The sequence below is a fragment of the Chanos chanos genome, chromosome 5 (genome assembly GCF_902362185.1).
Source record: "Chanos chanos chromosome 5, fChaCha1.1, whole genome shotgun sequence".
NCBI lineage: Eukaryota > Metazoa > Chordata > Actinopteri > Gonorynchiformes > Chanidae > Chanos > Chanos chanos.
Window position 1 is genome coordinate 14,250,014 of NC_044499.1, and position 17,265 is coordinate 14,267,278.

Sequence of the window (17,265 nt, forward strand, 5' to 3'; positions counted from 1 at the left end):
AGGTTACAAGGTCCTTGATGTCAGCCATTTTTCCTTAACTCGACGTATTCTTTTGCCCAAGTGACAATCATGATTGTGAAAACACAACCTACAATACAAAAGTGGCAAAAAAATATCTGTCTAAACATTAAGTAGTTGTGTGCGAATGTTATCTCTTTTTTCATATGATACTGTTGTGTTTTTAAGAAATATTACTCATTGTAACCAACCCTTATTACTGAAATTATATAAAGCGACACACAACCCTCTGAAGAAAATAGATTATACAGTAAAAGAAATCCTTTAGTCAAGAAATCCTTTAGTCCAGAGACCCAGTACTACTCTTGTTCCCCACTGAACAGGAATATTCTGTTTGTTTGATTAAAATTGGAGTTTGTTTTGTTTGGTTTGTCATTGATATTTGTTGGAGAAACCCTGAAGTGACAAGTTTATTGCCAACCAAAAATAACGGTCAAGACAATTGAGAAATGTAGACGGAGCTTATTAAAAGCTTATCGAGGCTGGTGGTGACTGTGTTACTGAGAAAAAGAAAAAGCCTCCAGAAATTCCACGTGCAGGATGAGCATGCTGTGGATGAATTGCATGGTGTCTGAGAACTGGACTGCTGCACTCTGACTGTGCATAACAACTTAACTGGATCTGTAACAAGGCATCTGGCAAATATGAAAACTAGCCTGCAGAGATGTATTACAAGAAAAGTAATTAAAGAACATTTGTGTAATAGACACATGTGCTGTTTGCACGTGTGCCCTTAATTCAAAAAGTTGTAGGATGTAATTGTTCGTTTTCCCCTTTGGTCCTCTCCTGCAAACTAGAGATTGAAGTGTAATTACATTAGATGACTTGATTTAAGGATGTGCAAAGATTTTGTTTACTCTAGTTTTGTTTTTGTTTTGTTTTTTTCTCCCCACAACATTTAAAAAATGTATTTCGGGTAAAAATTCTTAATAAATGTTGCTTTATTTCACCAGTTTTATTTCAGTGTTACATTTATTCTGTGAGGGTGTAATCTAGTTACGAAATCAGATGGTTTGAAGCTATCTGCAAACTTATTGGGCATGAATTTGTACAAAATGACATTCCTTCAACCAGTGGATCTTGTGGTCTTAAAAAAGGCATAAAAGTACAACATGTGCTATATAGTTTAAAACACATTTTTTCTTACTTTATAACTGTTGCTTACTCATTTCAAACACCACAGGTGCTTTGGTTTGTTTATCTAGAACATATAACAATCTCAACAAAATTAGTTGGTGATTGGTGATACTGTCAAACCCTGCAGTTTCTGCTGTACTGCAGTCAATGACCAGACACAAGTGAAAACCAACTAAAGATTTGATTGGAAAAGTACATGCCTGTTTGGCACTTGCATGGTTATGGTATTATTTTTTGTTATTACATTCATACCTAAGTTAGCAGACTGCTGCTAGCCATATTAACCTAATAATGCTTACCTCATATTTTGTTAGCTCGTATGTGGATTATGTACCACTATGTAAACCGGTTTGTTATTTCTGTGTTTGGTCTAGAGTCTAGACCAATAACTAAAGGGTTAGTGAGTTACAGGTTTTACATTTTATTATAAATTATAAAACACTAGAGGGCGTGAGACATGGTGTACCTGGAGGTGCAGTAAATACACTACAGGGACAGGCTACAAGTTAGTCGAGCAAATTATATCCAGCAGGTGGAGCGCTAGAGGCTTTAAAACCCAGCCGAAGCAGAGATTTGCCCAGTGGTGGATTGTACCACAGTGGCTTAACGTATCGGAACATAAAGGGGAATGGGGACAAAGTGAAATGCCTGGTTATGTCTACTGTTCACCGTAGTATAAGCAAGACACCAAGAACGGCGGATATAAACAGGGATTAAAATCGTCGTTTTCATAACAGCCAGTTCCTCAAGATTCCCCAAGTACACTCAAAGAAGGACAGAAAACTGAAATACAGAAGTGAACGAAAGATGACCTGCAATCTACTTTCGCCGTTACAAGCGAGCAGCCTTCACATGACATAATTTGATCGCGCGCTGAAAGTATGTCCAGCGAGCGCACAGTATTGTGATAAAAAAACGAGTTCTGCACTGAAATACACCAATGTAGAGAGAGTACTTACAATAGTGCCTTCTTCAGTCTGATTCCGGTCGAAAATTGTGAAGCATCCGTATCCGGACACGGGTGAGGAAAAGAACTTTGTTGAGCAAATTTTGCTATTGGTCCTTTGCTGGATAAACAGTTAAAAGGTCCTGTCAGTATTCTTATCGAAATGGGGTATGTATCCTAAATATAGTTGTTCGTATTTGTTTCTGGATATTGTTTTTCTGAAATTGCGAACACTTTGAGGGAAGGCAGACCGAAGCGAGAGATGTTGCATCTTGCAACCTCTTTTCGCATTGGTAACCTCCCCAGCATTTTATTCACCCTGAAACTTAACCTTCAGCAAGTGAAATATTAGGTCAGTCAAGTGAAAGGTGGCTTTATTACACTTTTAATCCTTAAATTAATAAGCTTGTTGGAAGGATTTGGTGTCTGACAGTTGCTATCACACTAGTCATTTTATTATTAGGCTACAGTTAAAATCTTAAAGTTTTGACTCTCACAACCCTTGATATTTTTTGATTCACTGAAACTTTAGCGTTAAGTAGCGTAATATTGTGTTATGTATTGCGAGGACAGAAGTAAATTGTAATCCACCTAATAACTGCTGGACATCTGGTATAGTACGGTAATGTAGGGTATGGTGTGAACGATGTTTTGAGTAGAGCTCACTTTGAAGAGTAGGATGAAGTTGATCCTTCAAAGATAGGATAACTGAGGATTGAATCCTCGGAGTGGAAAAACAATGTCTATCAAAGATATCTAGCGATTTATTTCTTTCATAAGCCGAACTGTCTTTTTTTCCCTTTCCCCTCTGATCTCAGAAAGGGACCCACACCTGCTCAATAAGAATGTACCCGTTGCATAGAGAAAGGTAAGCGACTACTGACAACTACTTAACATGCACTTGGCTTTTGTGTTTTGTCATGGCAACTTAAACTTCAAATGAATGATAAGCACTCCTACATTCTGTCATTTTTGATGTTCAGGCACAAGCCAGGTGTGACCTGTTTGTGAAATTGGTAATGGCCCTCTCTAGCTTTCCGATGGTCTGATCGCATTTTAGACTTCTTTTGAACTGCAGCAGCCTTGAGCAGAAATTTCAGCTCGATAATGCGAGCTTTCCTCACACAGAATAAAACTGAAGGGTCATGGAATTCATTTATGACAAAGGCTGTATTGTTATTCCCGTTCCCATGACTACAGTACTGATAACATCTTCACAAAGTGATGCCAACATATGTATGTGTCTTACACACTTGAAATGTATCTTTATGTTTTTACAGACACTCTTTCTCATTGGCCTTTGTACTCAAGCAGTTTTCTGACTGGAGACAGGCAGTGATTTCATTTTAGCTATAATGGTGTTTTTGAACTGTGTTGAGTCAATTATTCAGGGTTTGAAAAGAACAGCCAAGGTGTGTTGTGGTGTGCTTGACTTCTGTCAGAAAAGATATGACCTAGTTTCTCCTTTTTACTAGGACAGCGTGTCCTTGAAGTGATTTCACACTCAATCGTTCAGGATTCAGCGTTCGCTTAATCTACTACAGCCTACGAGTTCCTTTTTCAAATCCGTGAATATGAAATAAAGCATGTCCTTAAAATGTTTTGCTGTCTCACGGTTGGGTGGATCTCTGCACTGACTTCTCAGTGGGACCTACAATTAAGCCTATAAATTACAAAGCAGTACTAGAGTTGTCTAAGAAGGTAACTGTACCATTCTCTGTACCAGACACCCCCTGAGTCTTTATTATTGGCTTAATTCTCCCTCATTTAAATCCTGCAAATAACATTGCTGCAGTCATGACTGGAATGTAGCTCACACATTATTGTGAAACCTCTCTCTTAAGTGATAATTGGTTCTGTAGCAAGTATTCTCACTGATATATGTTTTCAATATGTCTCATCCAGTAAACAACACTTAATTTCCTCTTCACTCGTGAGACCATGGATGCAATGAACAGTCTTTTTTTTTGTTTGTTTGTTTTTTAGCAATCTGCCTTAATTGCCTCATTATATATATATATATATATTCCTCCAGTTATCAATAAATGAAATTTCTCAGCATTGCATAGCCTATGGGTTAAAGAGCCTAAATTGTTCTTGAACTTCAGATTAAATCAGATCTAAGGTACAGCTCACTATTCCCACTCAGTAGTATTAACAGTATGTATCTCTCTCTCTCTCTCTCTCTCTCTCTCTCTCTCTCTCTCTCTCTCTCTCTCTCTCTCTCTCTATATATATATATATATATATATATATATATCCATCTATCAATCATACATGCACGCACACACATGCACACACCTATCTATCTATCATACACGCACACATCTGTGTTGTCTGACATGTAGTAGACAAAGTGTTCTAGTTTTTGATCTGAGGCAGGCAGGAATGTTGACCTGTGGGTAAGGGGATTAGGTTCTTCTCACTCTCTCATTGGTGCCCCTGTTCTGCATGGCTGCTGGCACTCCCGAAAGGTTGGCTGTTTGACTCTGTTGCTTTTAGAACAATGCCAGTACTCTTGTTTGTACATCTTTATACATATTATAGGGCAATAGAAAAGAAGCATGCTTAGATTTCAAGAACGCCTGACAATAAAGTTCTTGAAATCTCAGAATGCTTCTTTTCTATTGCCCTTTGCTATGTCTACTGTATTAATGAAACAATAGTCAACATTACTTCCAGGAGAAAAAAAAAAATCTAACCAGAATAATTGATTATATATTACTGTTTCATTCTGGTGCACTAAGAGTGCATTTGTAACACACATCCTTGAAAGTAGTCACACTGGTCAGTATACAAAGACTTATGGGCTTGGAGGCCCCCATCCATTCTACCACTGCCCGTTAAGCCTTTTCCAATCAGCTTAAGTTGATACATAAAAGACAAGTGAAAACAGATCTATGGGAAAAGAGATTAAGGAAGACACAAAGAGAGAACCTGTGAGCGTAGAGCTCCAAAGAGGGCCAGATGTCAGTCTGTTACTCTCTGTGGGAGGATGAGATATCCACTGGTACCTTGGAATTTCAGTTGGGATTATTAGAGGTAGCGACACCAGTGTCCAGTCTTGGTGTCCTCAGAGGTAACAGAGAGAGGAGGTGATCTCATTCCATACCAGCTGTGTTGTAATCATCCCACCGATCAGTGTGTGTATGCGTGTGTGTGTGTTTGGGTATGTATGTTTGTGCTGCTGTTGATGGTCTATGGAAACTGCTGAAGCTTTAAGGGGCAGTTATCAGGACACAGATTAAATCTATTCCAGATCTAAAAAGGATTTTCAATGGAGAATACCCATTAACAGTGAAATGTAGTCCAAGACTGGGCCTCATCTGTGTCTGGAAACACGCCCATGAGAGATCAGAAGACATAAGGGAGGATTAGGGGGTGATGAGAGGGAGAATTACACTCCTAGTCCGGCACTGCCTTGCATTCATCAAAATGTGTGTGTGTGTGTGTGTGTGTGTGTGTCTTTTCATTCTTAAAAGGGGCAAATAAAGTGCCAGTCCAGGCTTGCTGCCAATTTATTGCTCTGATTTGTTTTAGTGATTTCTGCAAGGTTGTCCTTCAAATCTGAAGAAACAGAACAAACAAATTTTTTCAGCTTGTCATCATCTGGTACAGGTCTGCTATTGCCCGAAGTCATATTTAATAATTTTTTTTTTTTTGTATAAATGACCTCTGAACAGCTTAAATTCAGTCTGGGTTCAGACCATCTCAGTACCGTTAGTCCATGAGTACTTCTAGGCATTAGAGTTTGTGTTAATGCATCACTACACATTGCCATCAATGGTTGCATTTCACTGGGCCATGTGACAGATGTTCAAAGAATGGAAATTTACAGTCTAATCTAGTTCAATCTGTGTCCTGCATAATACCAAGAACATTGGCATGGAGTACCTTTTGTCATGGAACGCCACATGTCTTTAAATTAATTTCTTTAAATGATTAAAAGAGATTTTCTTTGTGGGTTAGTTTATACCTTTTCTGCTTTTTTAGTGTTTTGTAGTGCAATACATCTATGTATTAAAGCAAGCACAAATCACTGTTACATGTAATGGAATATATGTTTAGTAGTAAAATGTTACTACTGTGAATAGTGACAGAAAACACCCCTTACTCATATACTATTTATAAAATTCCCACACTCAGACTGAATGACAGTGATGTCCTTGGCCTTTGTGACTCTATTACAAATGCTTGTGTGCAGCAGTAATTTTTCTAGTCTATTTGGGAAGCCCTATATCCTGTCTTCGCACTTGTAACTCTCCTCTAAAAAGATTGCACCAGTTTCTTGGCAAATATTTTGCACTGTGTGCAAAGCAACTTTCAAACCATATATATTGGATAAAGAATGTCTTCAAATGGTCCGTAGTAATATAGTAAAATCAGTTTTACGTCTGCCCTCTTGAAGAGGTTAAAATTATAACAATGGAATTACTTGCCCCCGTCTATCTACTTTTCCATCTTTTGCTTTTGTAATTGGGGTCCATTAAGGTTATTCTACTTTCTACCACAGCAGTTTTGTAAAATCCCTCAGGAAAATCCTCTTACATCTGACAGCTTCATCGACTGACCTGACATTGTCCCTCCAGCTGAGTAAATTCTCCCAAAATGTTGTCATTCAGATTTTGATGAGGTTGAGGAACTTTCCAAGTTGTACCAGCCAAAGTGCACTCAAAGAGAGGTGGCAGTGAGACTCAAATATTTACTTTGTATCCAAGATACACGCACAACAGGGCCAACCCTGGCAAGGATATAAAGGGCAGTTTTGACCCAGACCATGACTTGGAGTTTTTTGGTAATGTGTAAGAATGTGCTAAGTCTACACAGGGCACTGTACGTTTCAGGTTCTCTGACATATGCAAAATGAGCTTGACCAAAATCCAAAAGCCTGCCAATGATCCGTCAAAGTGTGCATACATTAATCACTGTTCTTGTCAGTGTTTTTTGGGTGTAACGTGCTATGAATCTGGCTTTTGAAGTTTTGCTCTGGGAAATCAATGTCCTAGAATGTTATACCACTAGAAGATTGCCCTTTGAACTTTTCATCACAACCTTGAAGTATGGGGTTTTTTTTTTAACATTAAATACAAAAATAACAATTTTAGCTCTAGTTCCAGTGTTGACTTCAACCAAAGTCACAGGAGTATAATTTCACAGGCCCATGTGGGAACCACAGTGGAGCAACAGGGATATTCTTGTTAATGTAAAATCTAACATGAATTGGAGAGATGGTATTGTGTTAAGTGTGAAACACTGTGTTTCTGTCCTAGGGAGCAGCCCATTTTCAGTGCCAGAGCTCATGTGTTCCAGATTGATCCAGCCACCAAACGGAACTGGATCCCAGCCAGCAAGCATGCTGTTACCGTCTCCTTCTTTTACGATGCCAACAGGAATGCCTATCGCATCATCAGTGTGGGCGGGACCAAGGTTGGTTTGTCAATCACAAAACTTTCTCAGGTGAAGGTCTCCCACTGGTTTTAAAGTTATGCTAACTGTCGTCTCGGCCTTTTTTTAATGCTGATGGAGTGAATCGGGTTGGTCCAATGCACCATAGCAATGCTATGAAAGTGTGCCCTCATGTGGATCCTCTATGAACGAAACGCTGATCATAGAGGTGAAAAGTTATTCTGTGCAGAAACATAATTTTCATTATTATTATTAACATTATTGTGGGTGGAGGACAGTATTCAGGTCTGTTTTGAGTGTCCCCAATAAGCTGTTAGATGAATGAAAATCAGTTCCCTTGTCATCTCTTTATGGATGAGAGTGGTGACACAGAATGCTAGCCTTGTTTTGGCAGATTTTAAGCCAAGGAGGGAAGAAAATTTGGTTATTTTTATTTATTTATTTATTTTTACATGTTGTTCATGTTCTTTTTTTTTTTCATTTGGCCCTGAAGAGGTCAGTGGCATTTTAATCATATCTTCTGTGTTCTGTTTGTTTTACAGTGAAAGCAATGGATTTTCAACTAGTTTTAAAATGAATACTTGGAAAAACATCACTTAAATGCTATGTTTGGTTTAAACAAAAAGCAAAAAAAAAAAAAAAAAACAGTTTTGAAAATAAGATCACATTTGATTATTGCGTGTAGAATAAGGTCCGTGTCCAGACCTTTTTGTTCACAGAGGATGTAACCTGGAGACATGTTTAGTGAAAGTCCACCTCTTTATTTCTGTTTATCTGCTCTGCAAATCACACAAACTCGTCTTATGGCTTCCCACAAACAAGTGGATCAGTTTAGACAAGCGTTTGAATGTACATCTCCTTTAAAGCGTTAGAGAAACATAGATTGCACAGAAATATGTGACACTTAAACTCCCTTCAACACCTCCAATCTGTCCCACATTCTAATACCATCGTGACCTTGGGTCAACAGTGCAATTCCCCCATTCTCTAGTCTGGCACCCGAGTAATCTCAAGTCATGTGACCTGTGTTGCCTCAGATAAAAGCAATTATTAGGTGAGCGGGAAAAAAGCTCTTTTTAAGCTGCCGCTGGCCCCCCTGTTCCTGGGATTTCAAATCGGTTTTATTGTAACTGCACTAAGCTTGATGTAAAATGATTATTAATACTCCCGATATAAAGTCACAGTAATTTACTTTTCACGTGCATACTATAGGATTCACATAATGGTTGTCACACCATTAGGGTGTGTTTTCAGTTGCGATGTTTGTAATTTTCAAATGAGATGTCTGTGATGACAAACAAAATAATGCAGTTTATAGAATCAAGGGTCTCTTCTTTGGAAGTGAATATACGTTAAAGCACGCAAACCTGCTTGCACAAGTCTTACTTTCTTATCAGAAAAGTTAATCATTCTCATTGCGGATATTATTGACAGTAGCCAATTTTGCTGGTACTTTTACTAATTAGAGTCTGTATATATGTTGCTTTTTATAGATTTAAAATGCAGAATATAAAGCAAAAACTATCAAGAAACATGACAATCTAGTTCAGCTATCAGGTTATTAGGCTTTACCTTGGGTTTTTTTTTTTTTTTTTATGCTGGAGTACACAAATTTGTAGCTTATTAGCTTGCTAATTAGCTTGTAATAGTTTCACATTTTCAATATGAGGAAAAATAAGCGTGCATTACCAGACCAGTTATATTTAATTTTATATTATGTTGTTATTTTCCTGTCTCCTTAGGCCATTATTAACAGTACCATCACACCCAACATGACTTTCACAAAGACGTCACAGAAGTTTGGCCAGTGGGCAGACAGCAGGGCTAACACCGTGTATGGCCTGGGCTTCGCTACCGAGCAGCAGCTTCACCAGGTAAGATAACAACACCTCTTTCTCTGGGTTCACCGGGAACAATTACAACACCTCTTTCTCTGGGCAAAACAGCTTCACTAGGTACAATTACAACAACTCTCTCTCTGGGTAAAACAGCTTCGCCGGGTACAATTACAACACCTCTTTCTCAGATAAAACAGCCTCACTAGGTCAGATTACAACACCTCTTTCTCAGATAAAACAGCCTCACTAGGTCAGATTACAACACCTCTTTCTCAGATAAAACAGCCTCACTAGGTCAGATTACAACACCTCCTTCTCTGGGTAGAACAGCTTCACAAGGTAAAATTACAACACCTCCCTCTCTTGGTAGAACACCTTCACCAGGTCGAATTACAACACCTCTTTCTCAGGGTAAAACAGCTTCACCAGGTAAGATTACAACACCTCTCTCTCAGGGTAAAACAGCTTCACCAGGTAAGATTACAACACCTCTTTCTCTGGAAAAGGCAGCTTTACCAAGTCAAGTTAGCTCCAGCAATATTACAAAGCAAATCTACATCAGAAACACCAACTTCCCCAGGTAATGCTAACCCTAAGAATTTCACAAGGTAAAGCTAACCCCAGTGATTTTATCAGATAAAACTAAACTTAATGTTTTCCTAATCTCATTAACCTGACACCAGGTAAAGTGCTCGAAAAATTAGGAGCCTCAAGAAGCTTATATAAAATCATTTAAAAAATCTAATTAGGGAGAAATGAAGGCAACTGCAAGTTTATGTTTTTGAAATTTTTAGTTTTGTGTGTCTTTTGCCTCGTGTAGTTTTCAGAACGCTTTAAGGAGATAAAGGAGGCTGCTCGCCTAGCAAGAGAAAAATCCCAAGACAAGATGGAATTGGCCAATGCAGCTCTGAATATCGCAGCACCACAGGTGAGTCTGGCCTAGATACACCACCAGTTATCAGCCACGAGAAATGAGAGTGAGGTCTTCAGTTAATAAGGGTTTCATTTAACAGGGTCGCCCCCCCCCCCCCCCATTCTAATCTACCCTTACTCACGAAAGTCTCTCAGTGTCTTAGGTGCGTTGTCAACTTTACCACCTCACACGCTACAGTAAACAAATAGTTGCTGTATCCCCAAGCACTCCAGGAGAAAAAGAGGGATGGAAAGGAGTGGCGGAGAGGAGGCGAAGAGAAAGATGAGCTGGGTCATTCGTCTCACAGGGAAGTTAAAAGAGAACTAGGACAGTGATAAAATGATCTTGCGCAGTCCTGCGCTACGCTTGGCAGTGTCTGTCCTGGGTGCAGCATTCAGTGTGGTGATGGTGTGGTGATGCAGCCCGTTCGGGTTATCAGACTGCATTGAGAACGGCGACGTTATCGGCCAACTCTGCCTCCTCTTCAGCAACACGACTTTTCATGCCAAGTTAATGCTTCCCGTGTTCTCTCTGTGTGTCCGCTGCTTCTCGCTATTGGTCATTTTAAGGAGGTCATCGAAAAATTCCATACATGAATAAGAGACGCTTGTCTTTGATGTAGAGTTAGGAGAGAGTCAAAGTAAATTACAAACATTGGGGATATTTTCTATTGTATATAACCAATTCAGTCCTTAAATGTATAAGGTGTTTCATTCATTTTTTTCTCACTTTTTTTTTCTCAAATTTTTTGTTAATCTTTTCCTTACAATGCCTTTCCATTGGACATCTGCAGTTCTCTCAGGTGAGTTCCCTCTTCCTTCAAACTGGATGACAAGAGGATGTCAAAATGGATCTCAAAAAACGTCTATAAACATAAAACGAGGGTGGCTTCAAATCCAGTGTAGGGGTCAGGTTTACACAACTCCAATCATCTGTTCTCACGGCACTGTCCTGTCCACCCACTGTGACAGGGAACATATATCCAGCTGTGAGTTATGGAAGAAAGAAGAGCTGTTGCTTTATCACACCAGAACAGACACCTGATCTGTCCTGAGGGCTTACGCGTGACAAGCCTCCTGTTGTGTGCACGCCACATCATTCAGCACGGACGCAGAGAGTGATGCCGTCGTGAACAAAATCCTTACAATGAGAGAAAAATGTGCTTTGTGACTAGCTGGATAAACAGGGTCTAGGGTATATGTCAGTTTCAGATCATTTAGATTAAAGTATATACCAATCAGGCAACCTCAGTGCATATGTACAAGAGCTTTCAAGTGTTTGCTTTGTATCCCATGCTTTGTTTGTGGTTTTAACTCCTTAAATTAAGGTTGATGAGTGTAATGGGTCAAAGAGCAGTGAAATGATCTTCTTTGAATGTTCTCGTTTGCTTTGAGTCCTTCTTATTTGGCTTTTAATTTCTGATCCTGTTACAGTGTATCCTGCACTGTGTATTTTTCACCACATTAATACATTTCAGGTGTGATAATTATCTTATTTTCATATAACAGGCAATAAGAATAATCAGTAACACTTGTCTGCGATGGACTAGCGCCCTGTTCAGGGTGTTTCACTGCCTTTCGCCCAGTGAGCGCTGGGATAGGCACCAGCACCTCCGCAACCCTAATTAGGATAAGCAGCTTAGAAAATGAATGAATGAATGGATAACACTTGTGACAATACAAATGATAATAATAATTGCAACCAATCAAACAAAACATTTTATTTGAGGAGGCTTACCATTATATATGCAGTATTTTCATTCATATGTAGTATTAATGTAAGATCCCCCTCTGGTGCATTATCAAATGTGGAAGCTCTGCCTCATTATTCAAGTGTGAGTTTTATTCTCAGAGAATTCATAAGAGGTGTTGTTGAATCATGTATGTAAGACTAAGTGAATGGACTCCTTTTTCTATAGTATCATAGTCTGCTGACAGCTGGAGAGTCTTGAGAAAATAGTCTTTTTTTTCTTATTTTGGACAGTTTGTCCTGTGTTCTTGATGATGTCATCCTCTGTACCTTGTTTTTCCCCTTGTTTTCCGCTGTGCTGCAGGATCTATCTGATGATCTGCAGTCACCTCCTGTGATGTGTGTTAACGGCCCTGAAGACAAACTGTTCCGCAGCCAGAGCGCAGACATCACGCTGTCCTCTGAGAAGGAGCGCATCAAAAAGATGCTTTCAGAGGGGTAACTCACTTCATCAATCCTTCTCTTCTTACAATAATCAACCCCAGGTTTTTTTTTTTGTTGTTGTTGTTTTTTTGATGTGGTTATTTTCTACCTAAATAAATGTGAGAGATGAGGGGTGGGAGAGACAAAGGTACAACTATGCTACAACATCCCAAGAGCAACTCAGTGTTACGTGTCTCGCAGGCAGTCGGAAGGAAGGGCTGAATGATTAGCACTATCAGCTCTTAAAGTGTTAAGTGACACACCTGGGTGATGGATTTGAACCAATAGCAGATCTTGGTGTGGGGCCCTAACTTACAGAACCAATGGCACAACTGTGTTCATACAGATGCATTGACTGAGAGAAAAGTCCACTCCCTATCTCAATAACACTGTCATCAGTCTACTCCCAAGGCCACACATGTCATCATCACCCTGAGTCTCAGTCTCCCTTCTTTGTTTTTGAACCATTCAAGCATTTTTTACATCACCAAACACTCCTCCTCCTTGTTTTACAGACATAGCTTATAGAAAAATATGAACATATTTCACTTTACGTGTCGGAGTTAATATATTCCAACAGGTATTTTCTGACATAAATGGTGTGATTACTGTGTTGAAGTCTGTGTTGCAGTCTGTAGAAACTGTGAGTATTCATTACTGTACTGAGTCATAGTTAAGCACCTTATTTAACATATTATGTAGTTTTTACACGAGCATCAGGCTTCCATTCAATTCTGTTTTCCACTCCCCTCTCCTTTGTCCATACTGCTAGTCCATTAAAACAGGTGCCATTCTTTTCTGACCCAGTTGCCATGGTGAGAGTCTTCACACTTTCTTGCTCTTCTCTTGTAAAATGTCTGGAAAAGACCATTAGCGTAATAGCATTAATAACCCATGTTCAGAACAAAAGCCCTGGAGTAATTAGAAATGTTTTGGTATAGATTTCACTTGGTATGTGGAGCAATGCTGGATGGGTTAAGCTCTATGCTCATATTTTATCTGAAGAAGTGCTTAAAACTCGATTCTTTTAAGTTATAACTTATTACAAACTGCAACTAGAAGAGCAGGTTAGCTTTTCTAAAACATGGTATAAGAATCAGAATTAGAATTTGGTTTATGGCCAAGTAGGTCTACCTCTACGAGGAATTTTTCTTGGTGTGTTGGTGCACCATACATATACAACGTACAAATACAAATACAGATACAGATACAAATACCATACAAATACAACACTAAAGTACAATGAATAGTAACAAGTAGTGCAATACTAACAAACAAACAAGCAAACAAACAAAGAAACTTGTCATACTATGTGATTAATTCTCTTCAATGTTTCAGCTAACACAGAAATTAATATTCATTTAAGGCATTTTGCACTTTTGACAGACATTTAGAGCTGGCCAGTGCTGTACTGCTGTGTTCATTTATGCATTACATAATTGTTATGCTTAACCCAGTGGGCCAGAGTTTGGAGAACAAGTTCATCAAAAAAAAAGAAAAAGAAAATATATACATGCCAGTACAGTGTTGATGACTTGTCTGGTTTTTGCCAGGTTCCTTTGGATTTAGTTCCTTTGGAAAGTTGACGGCTAGTTAACGAGTCAATCCGTTTGCTCTGCAGATCTATCTGTGAGATGAACCTGGAGGCGGAGCTTTTCACACTGCAGGACAGTAACGCTAAGCTGGTGGCGGCACTACAAGAGGCTAACACTAACGTGGAGCAGTGGAAGAAGCAGTTAGCGGCTTATCAGGAAGAGACAGAGAGGCTACGAGATCAGGTCTGAACCGGAGTTGTGTTCAATTAAATTCCAGCAAGAGTGCCATTGTGCTGGGGAAGCTAAGACGCTTTTCTGGTCAGGGATTTTCAGCTGCTTTTGTGTGCAATCAGCTATATCAGAAAGGTTTCTCAACTTTTGCACTCTTTATTGAATTGACACCTGAGGTGTCAGTGACAAGATGTGACAAGCTGACTTTCTACAATGCTCTCTTCATATTTGGGTGTGAGAATATATCCTGTAAATTAGGTCCAAGAAACACATCCAAGAAACAAGAAAGTTGATTTAACACTCAATAATACCCATTTGCAAAGCTGAGCAATAGCAAAATCTTGATATTTGTTGCAGAGGTCTGGAGTGGATATTTAATTAAATACGCCAACAGACATTGCTTCATCAACCTTTGATGTCAAAACTGAGAACTTGATTTAGACAACCAGTCATCAATGAATGAGGAGTGATGAGAACAGAAAGAATAATTACAGTTTGTTTTCTGCCTTTATGATTGGCTTTTCCTCTTAATACCCGTAACATTTAACTGTTATGAAATCAATAATAAAACTAACGATATGGAGTCTTACACTAAGTTTCCTCTGGGATCCGTTTCCCTCATTTTTACACCCAGTGTTGTCTCTCTCCTTGGCCAAGTGTTTCTCCAAAGAGGTCTCTGAGAAACCAAACAGAAGAAAAAAGAGCTATACAAATGTGATCATTTGAAGTGGATGACATCCTTTACAATTTCACACACAGTATGAGGTTCTGCAGATAGACGGGAGGACAGCAGTGAGTTTATCCTGGTTCAGTCATGCTTTTAAGTGACTGTTTCTGGTGAATGAAGTGCTTATTCATTATTACCCACGATTAAGCATTGAAGTTATAGTGATACAAACCTAGTGTCAGATCTTAAGACAATCTTCAGTCTCGCTCTGGTCAACATAGTTTTTCTTTTAATTCTGGTGATTTTTTTTATAATATATATATATATATATATATTTTTATTTTTTTTTTTTTTTTGAAAAATCAACCAGGGCAGGACATGCATGAGTGCTTAGCAGTGCGACTCTTTTCCTCCAGAACCGAGCAGGCGGCCAGGTGGTTGAAAATGGTCCATGTCTCGCGGGGCTGGGGCGAAAGCATGAAAAAGTGGGGTTTGTAGGACAGTGATATCCTACTTTCTGTGCCCTAGTTAGGAAAAAAAAATGAAAAATCACCAAAGGGAGCTGGCAGCCTCCTGTTTGGGGATTTTTTTTTTTTCTACACTCTTCACAGTTTAAAATAATCTTTTCCCTGTCAAGGCTTTCCAAACGGCGGAGACCTTTTGCGAGGTGTCCTTTTAATTTGTTTTTCCGCAGGTTTCCTTGTTTTTCCCTTCAGTTGAGCAGTCATAGTTGCCATGTCTGCATTCTTAATAATAGTGCTTAAGACAGTGACTAGTGAATATGGTGTGGCTAGTGGCCATTAGAGAGAGAGTCATACCAGCCATGTGTGATGTCATTTAGATGATTTATAATGTCTGCCCAGTGTTACTATTTCAGTCAGCCAAATACTCCAGAGTTTTTCCCACCCAATTTAATTGTAATATTTACTTAAGACAGGCAATTATTATGACCTGAATCAGAGAACTGATTATTGTGGTGGTTGAAAATTTATATGCAGTGGAATAATTAAGAATAGCTTTTGGAATGGATTACGCACAGCTGTAGATCATAACTTTAACACAGTGCAGATCAAAACTTTCACAAATAGCAAGATGGCTGTGTGCCTGGTATATTTCCATCCAAATTGCAAACGTTAAAATGTTGTTCAAATATTTAAAAAAAAAAAAAAAAAAATTTGTTTTTGTTCCAAGCTTTTTGTGCTTGACAAAAAAAAAAAAAATCAAAGAACAAATCAAGAAATGAACAGGACTGTGACAGGGGAGGAGGGTTGTATGAGTCATTACTTTTCACTGCTCATTTGCTCTGAAATTATCCTTCAAAAGAGCACACAGATATTCTAATTATAGAATCAGTAAGCATATGTGCAACCCATGAGGCTTGACACGCTTTTTTTTTTTTTTTTTTAATAAGATTTCAGTGCACTACAAAGATGCCACTAAGTACATCTTGACTCAAGACTTCAGTTCTTCACATTAGGAATGAGTGATTAAAGCGAGTCATCTATTCTTCTTCAAACAAATGGGTAGTACCCTGAGTCAAATACAGTTCTTAACCAAACTGCATCTTTTTAGGATGCTCTTTTTGAACACCATGGTGAGAGGAGGGGGGGGGTAGGGCAGATTCCATAGGTGAATATAGATTCGTTGAAGGGTGGTGGTGGTTGCTCAAGCGACAGTGGGAACGGGTGCAAGTAAACAAAGCAAGCAAAGTTTATTTTGTCCCGTTCAAGGTGGCAGAGCTGGAGGCCCATGGAAGTCATGGGCCCAGTGACATGCTGAAGGATGAGCTGACGCAGTCTCTGGAGGAGCTGGAGGCCTTGCTGAAGGCCAAAGACGAGGTGAGGGGGAAGAGAGACTGAAAGAGGAGCCTCAGTGTCGTAAATAAACGCCCCTTCTCCTGAACTTTTCATTTCATTCATGTGACAAAGATATAGGTGTTTTATCTTTTGGATCTTTGTTTCAGGAAATTCGCATTCTGCAGACCAAGAAATCAGATTTTCACGAAATGGAGCAAGAGAGAGAAGAGGCTATACACAGATTACGGGTAATAGAGAAGCTGTCAACAACACTCATGAAACAAGTAGAGATTCTCTGGTGTGTAGGAGCTGGAGATGTGTAACACAGGGTTACTATTCTTCTCTCTCTCTGTCTCTCTCGCTCTCTCTCTCTCTCTCTCTCTTTCTCTCTCTCTCTCCCCCTCCCTCTCTGGTGGGTAGGAGCTGGAAATGCGTAACGCTGAGCTGGAGAGGAGAGTGCAGAGTACGGAGCAGACCCTGGCCTCCACGCTGGAGGAACGGGACCGTGCCGAGGGCGAGGTGCAGAGGGTCATCCAGATTTTGGACGTCAAGATCTTTGATTTAAACGACCTACGACAAAGCTTGGTCAAGCTCATCAATAAGTAG

General features: G+C 39.3%; 1 protein-coding gene across 1 annotated transcript; it reads left to right on the forward strand.

Annotated features, from left to right (window-relative positions):
- Nucleotides 1-2,946: 2,946 nt before the first annotated feature.
- On the forward strand, nt 2,947-17,265 carry LOC115812728 (homer protein homolog 3). The gene is made up of 10 exons (XM_030775218.1): nt 2,947-2,969; nt 7,372-7,528; nt 9,250-9,381; nt 10,166-10,273; nt 11,052-11,060; nt 12,312-12,445; nt 14,052-14,208; nt 16,594-16,701; nt 16,827-16,907; nt 17,080-17,265. Exons 1-10 carry the CDS (start codon nt 2,947-2,949, stop codon nt 17,263-17,265), a joined length of 1,095 nt encoding a protein of 364 aa, XP_030631078.1.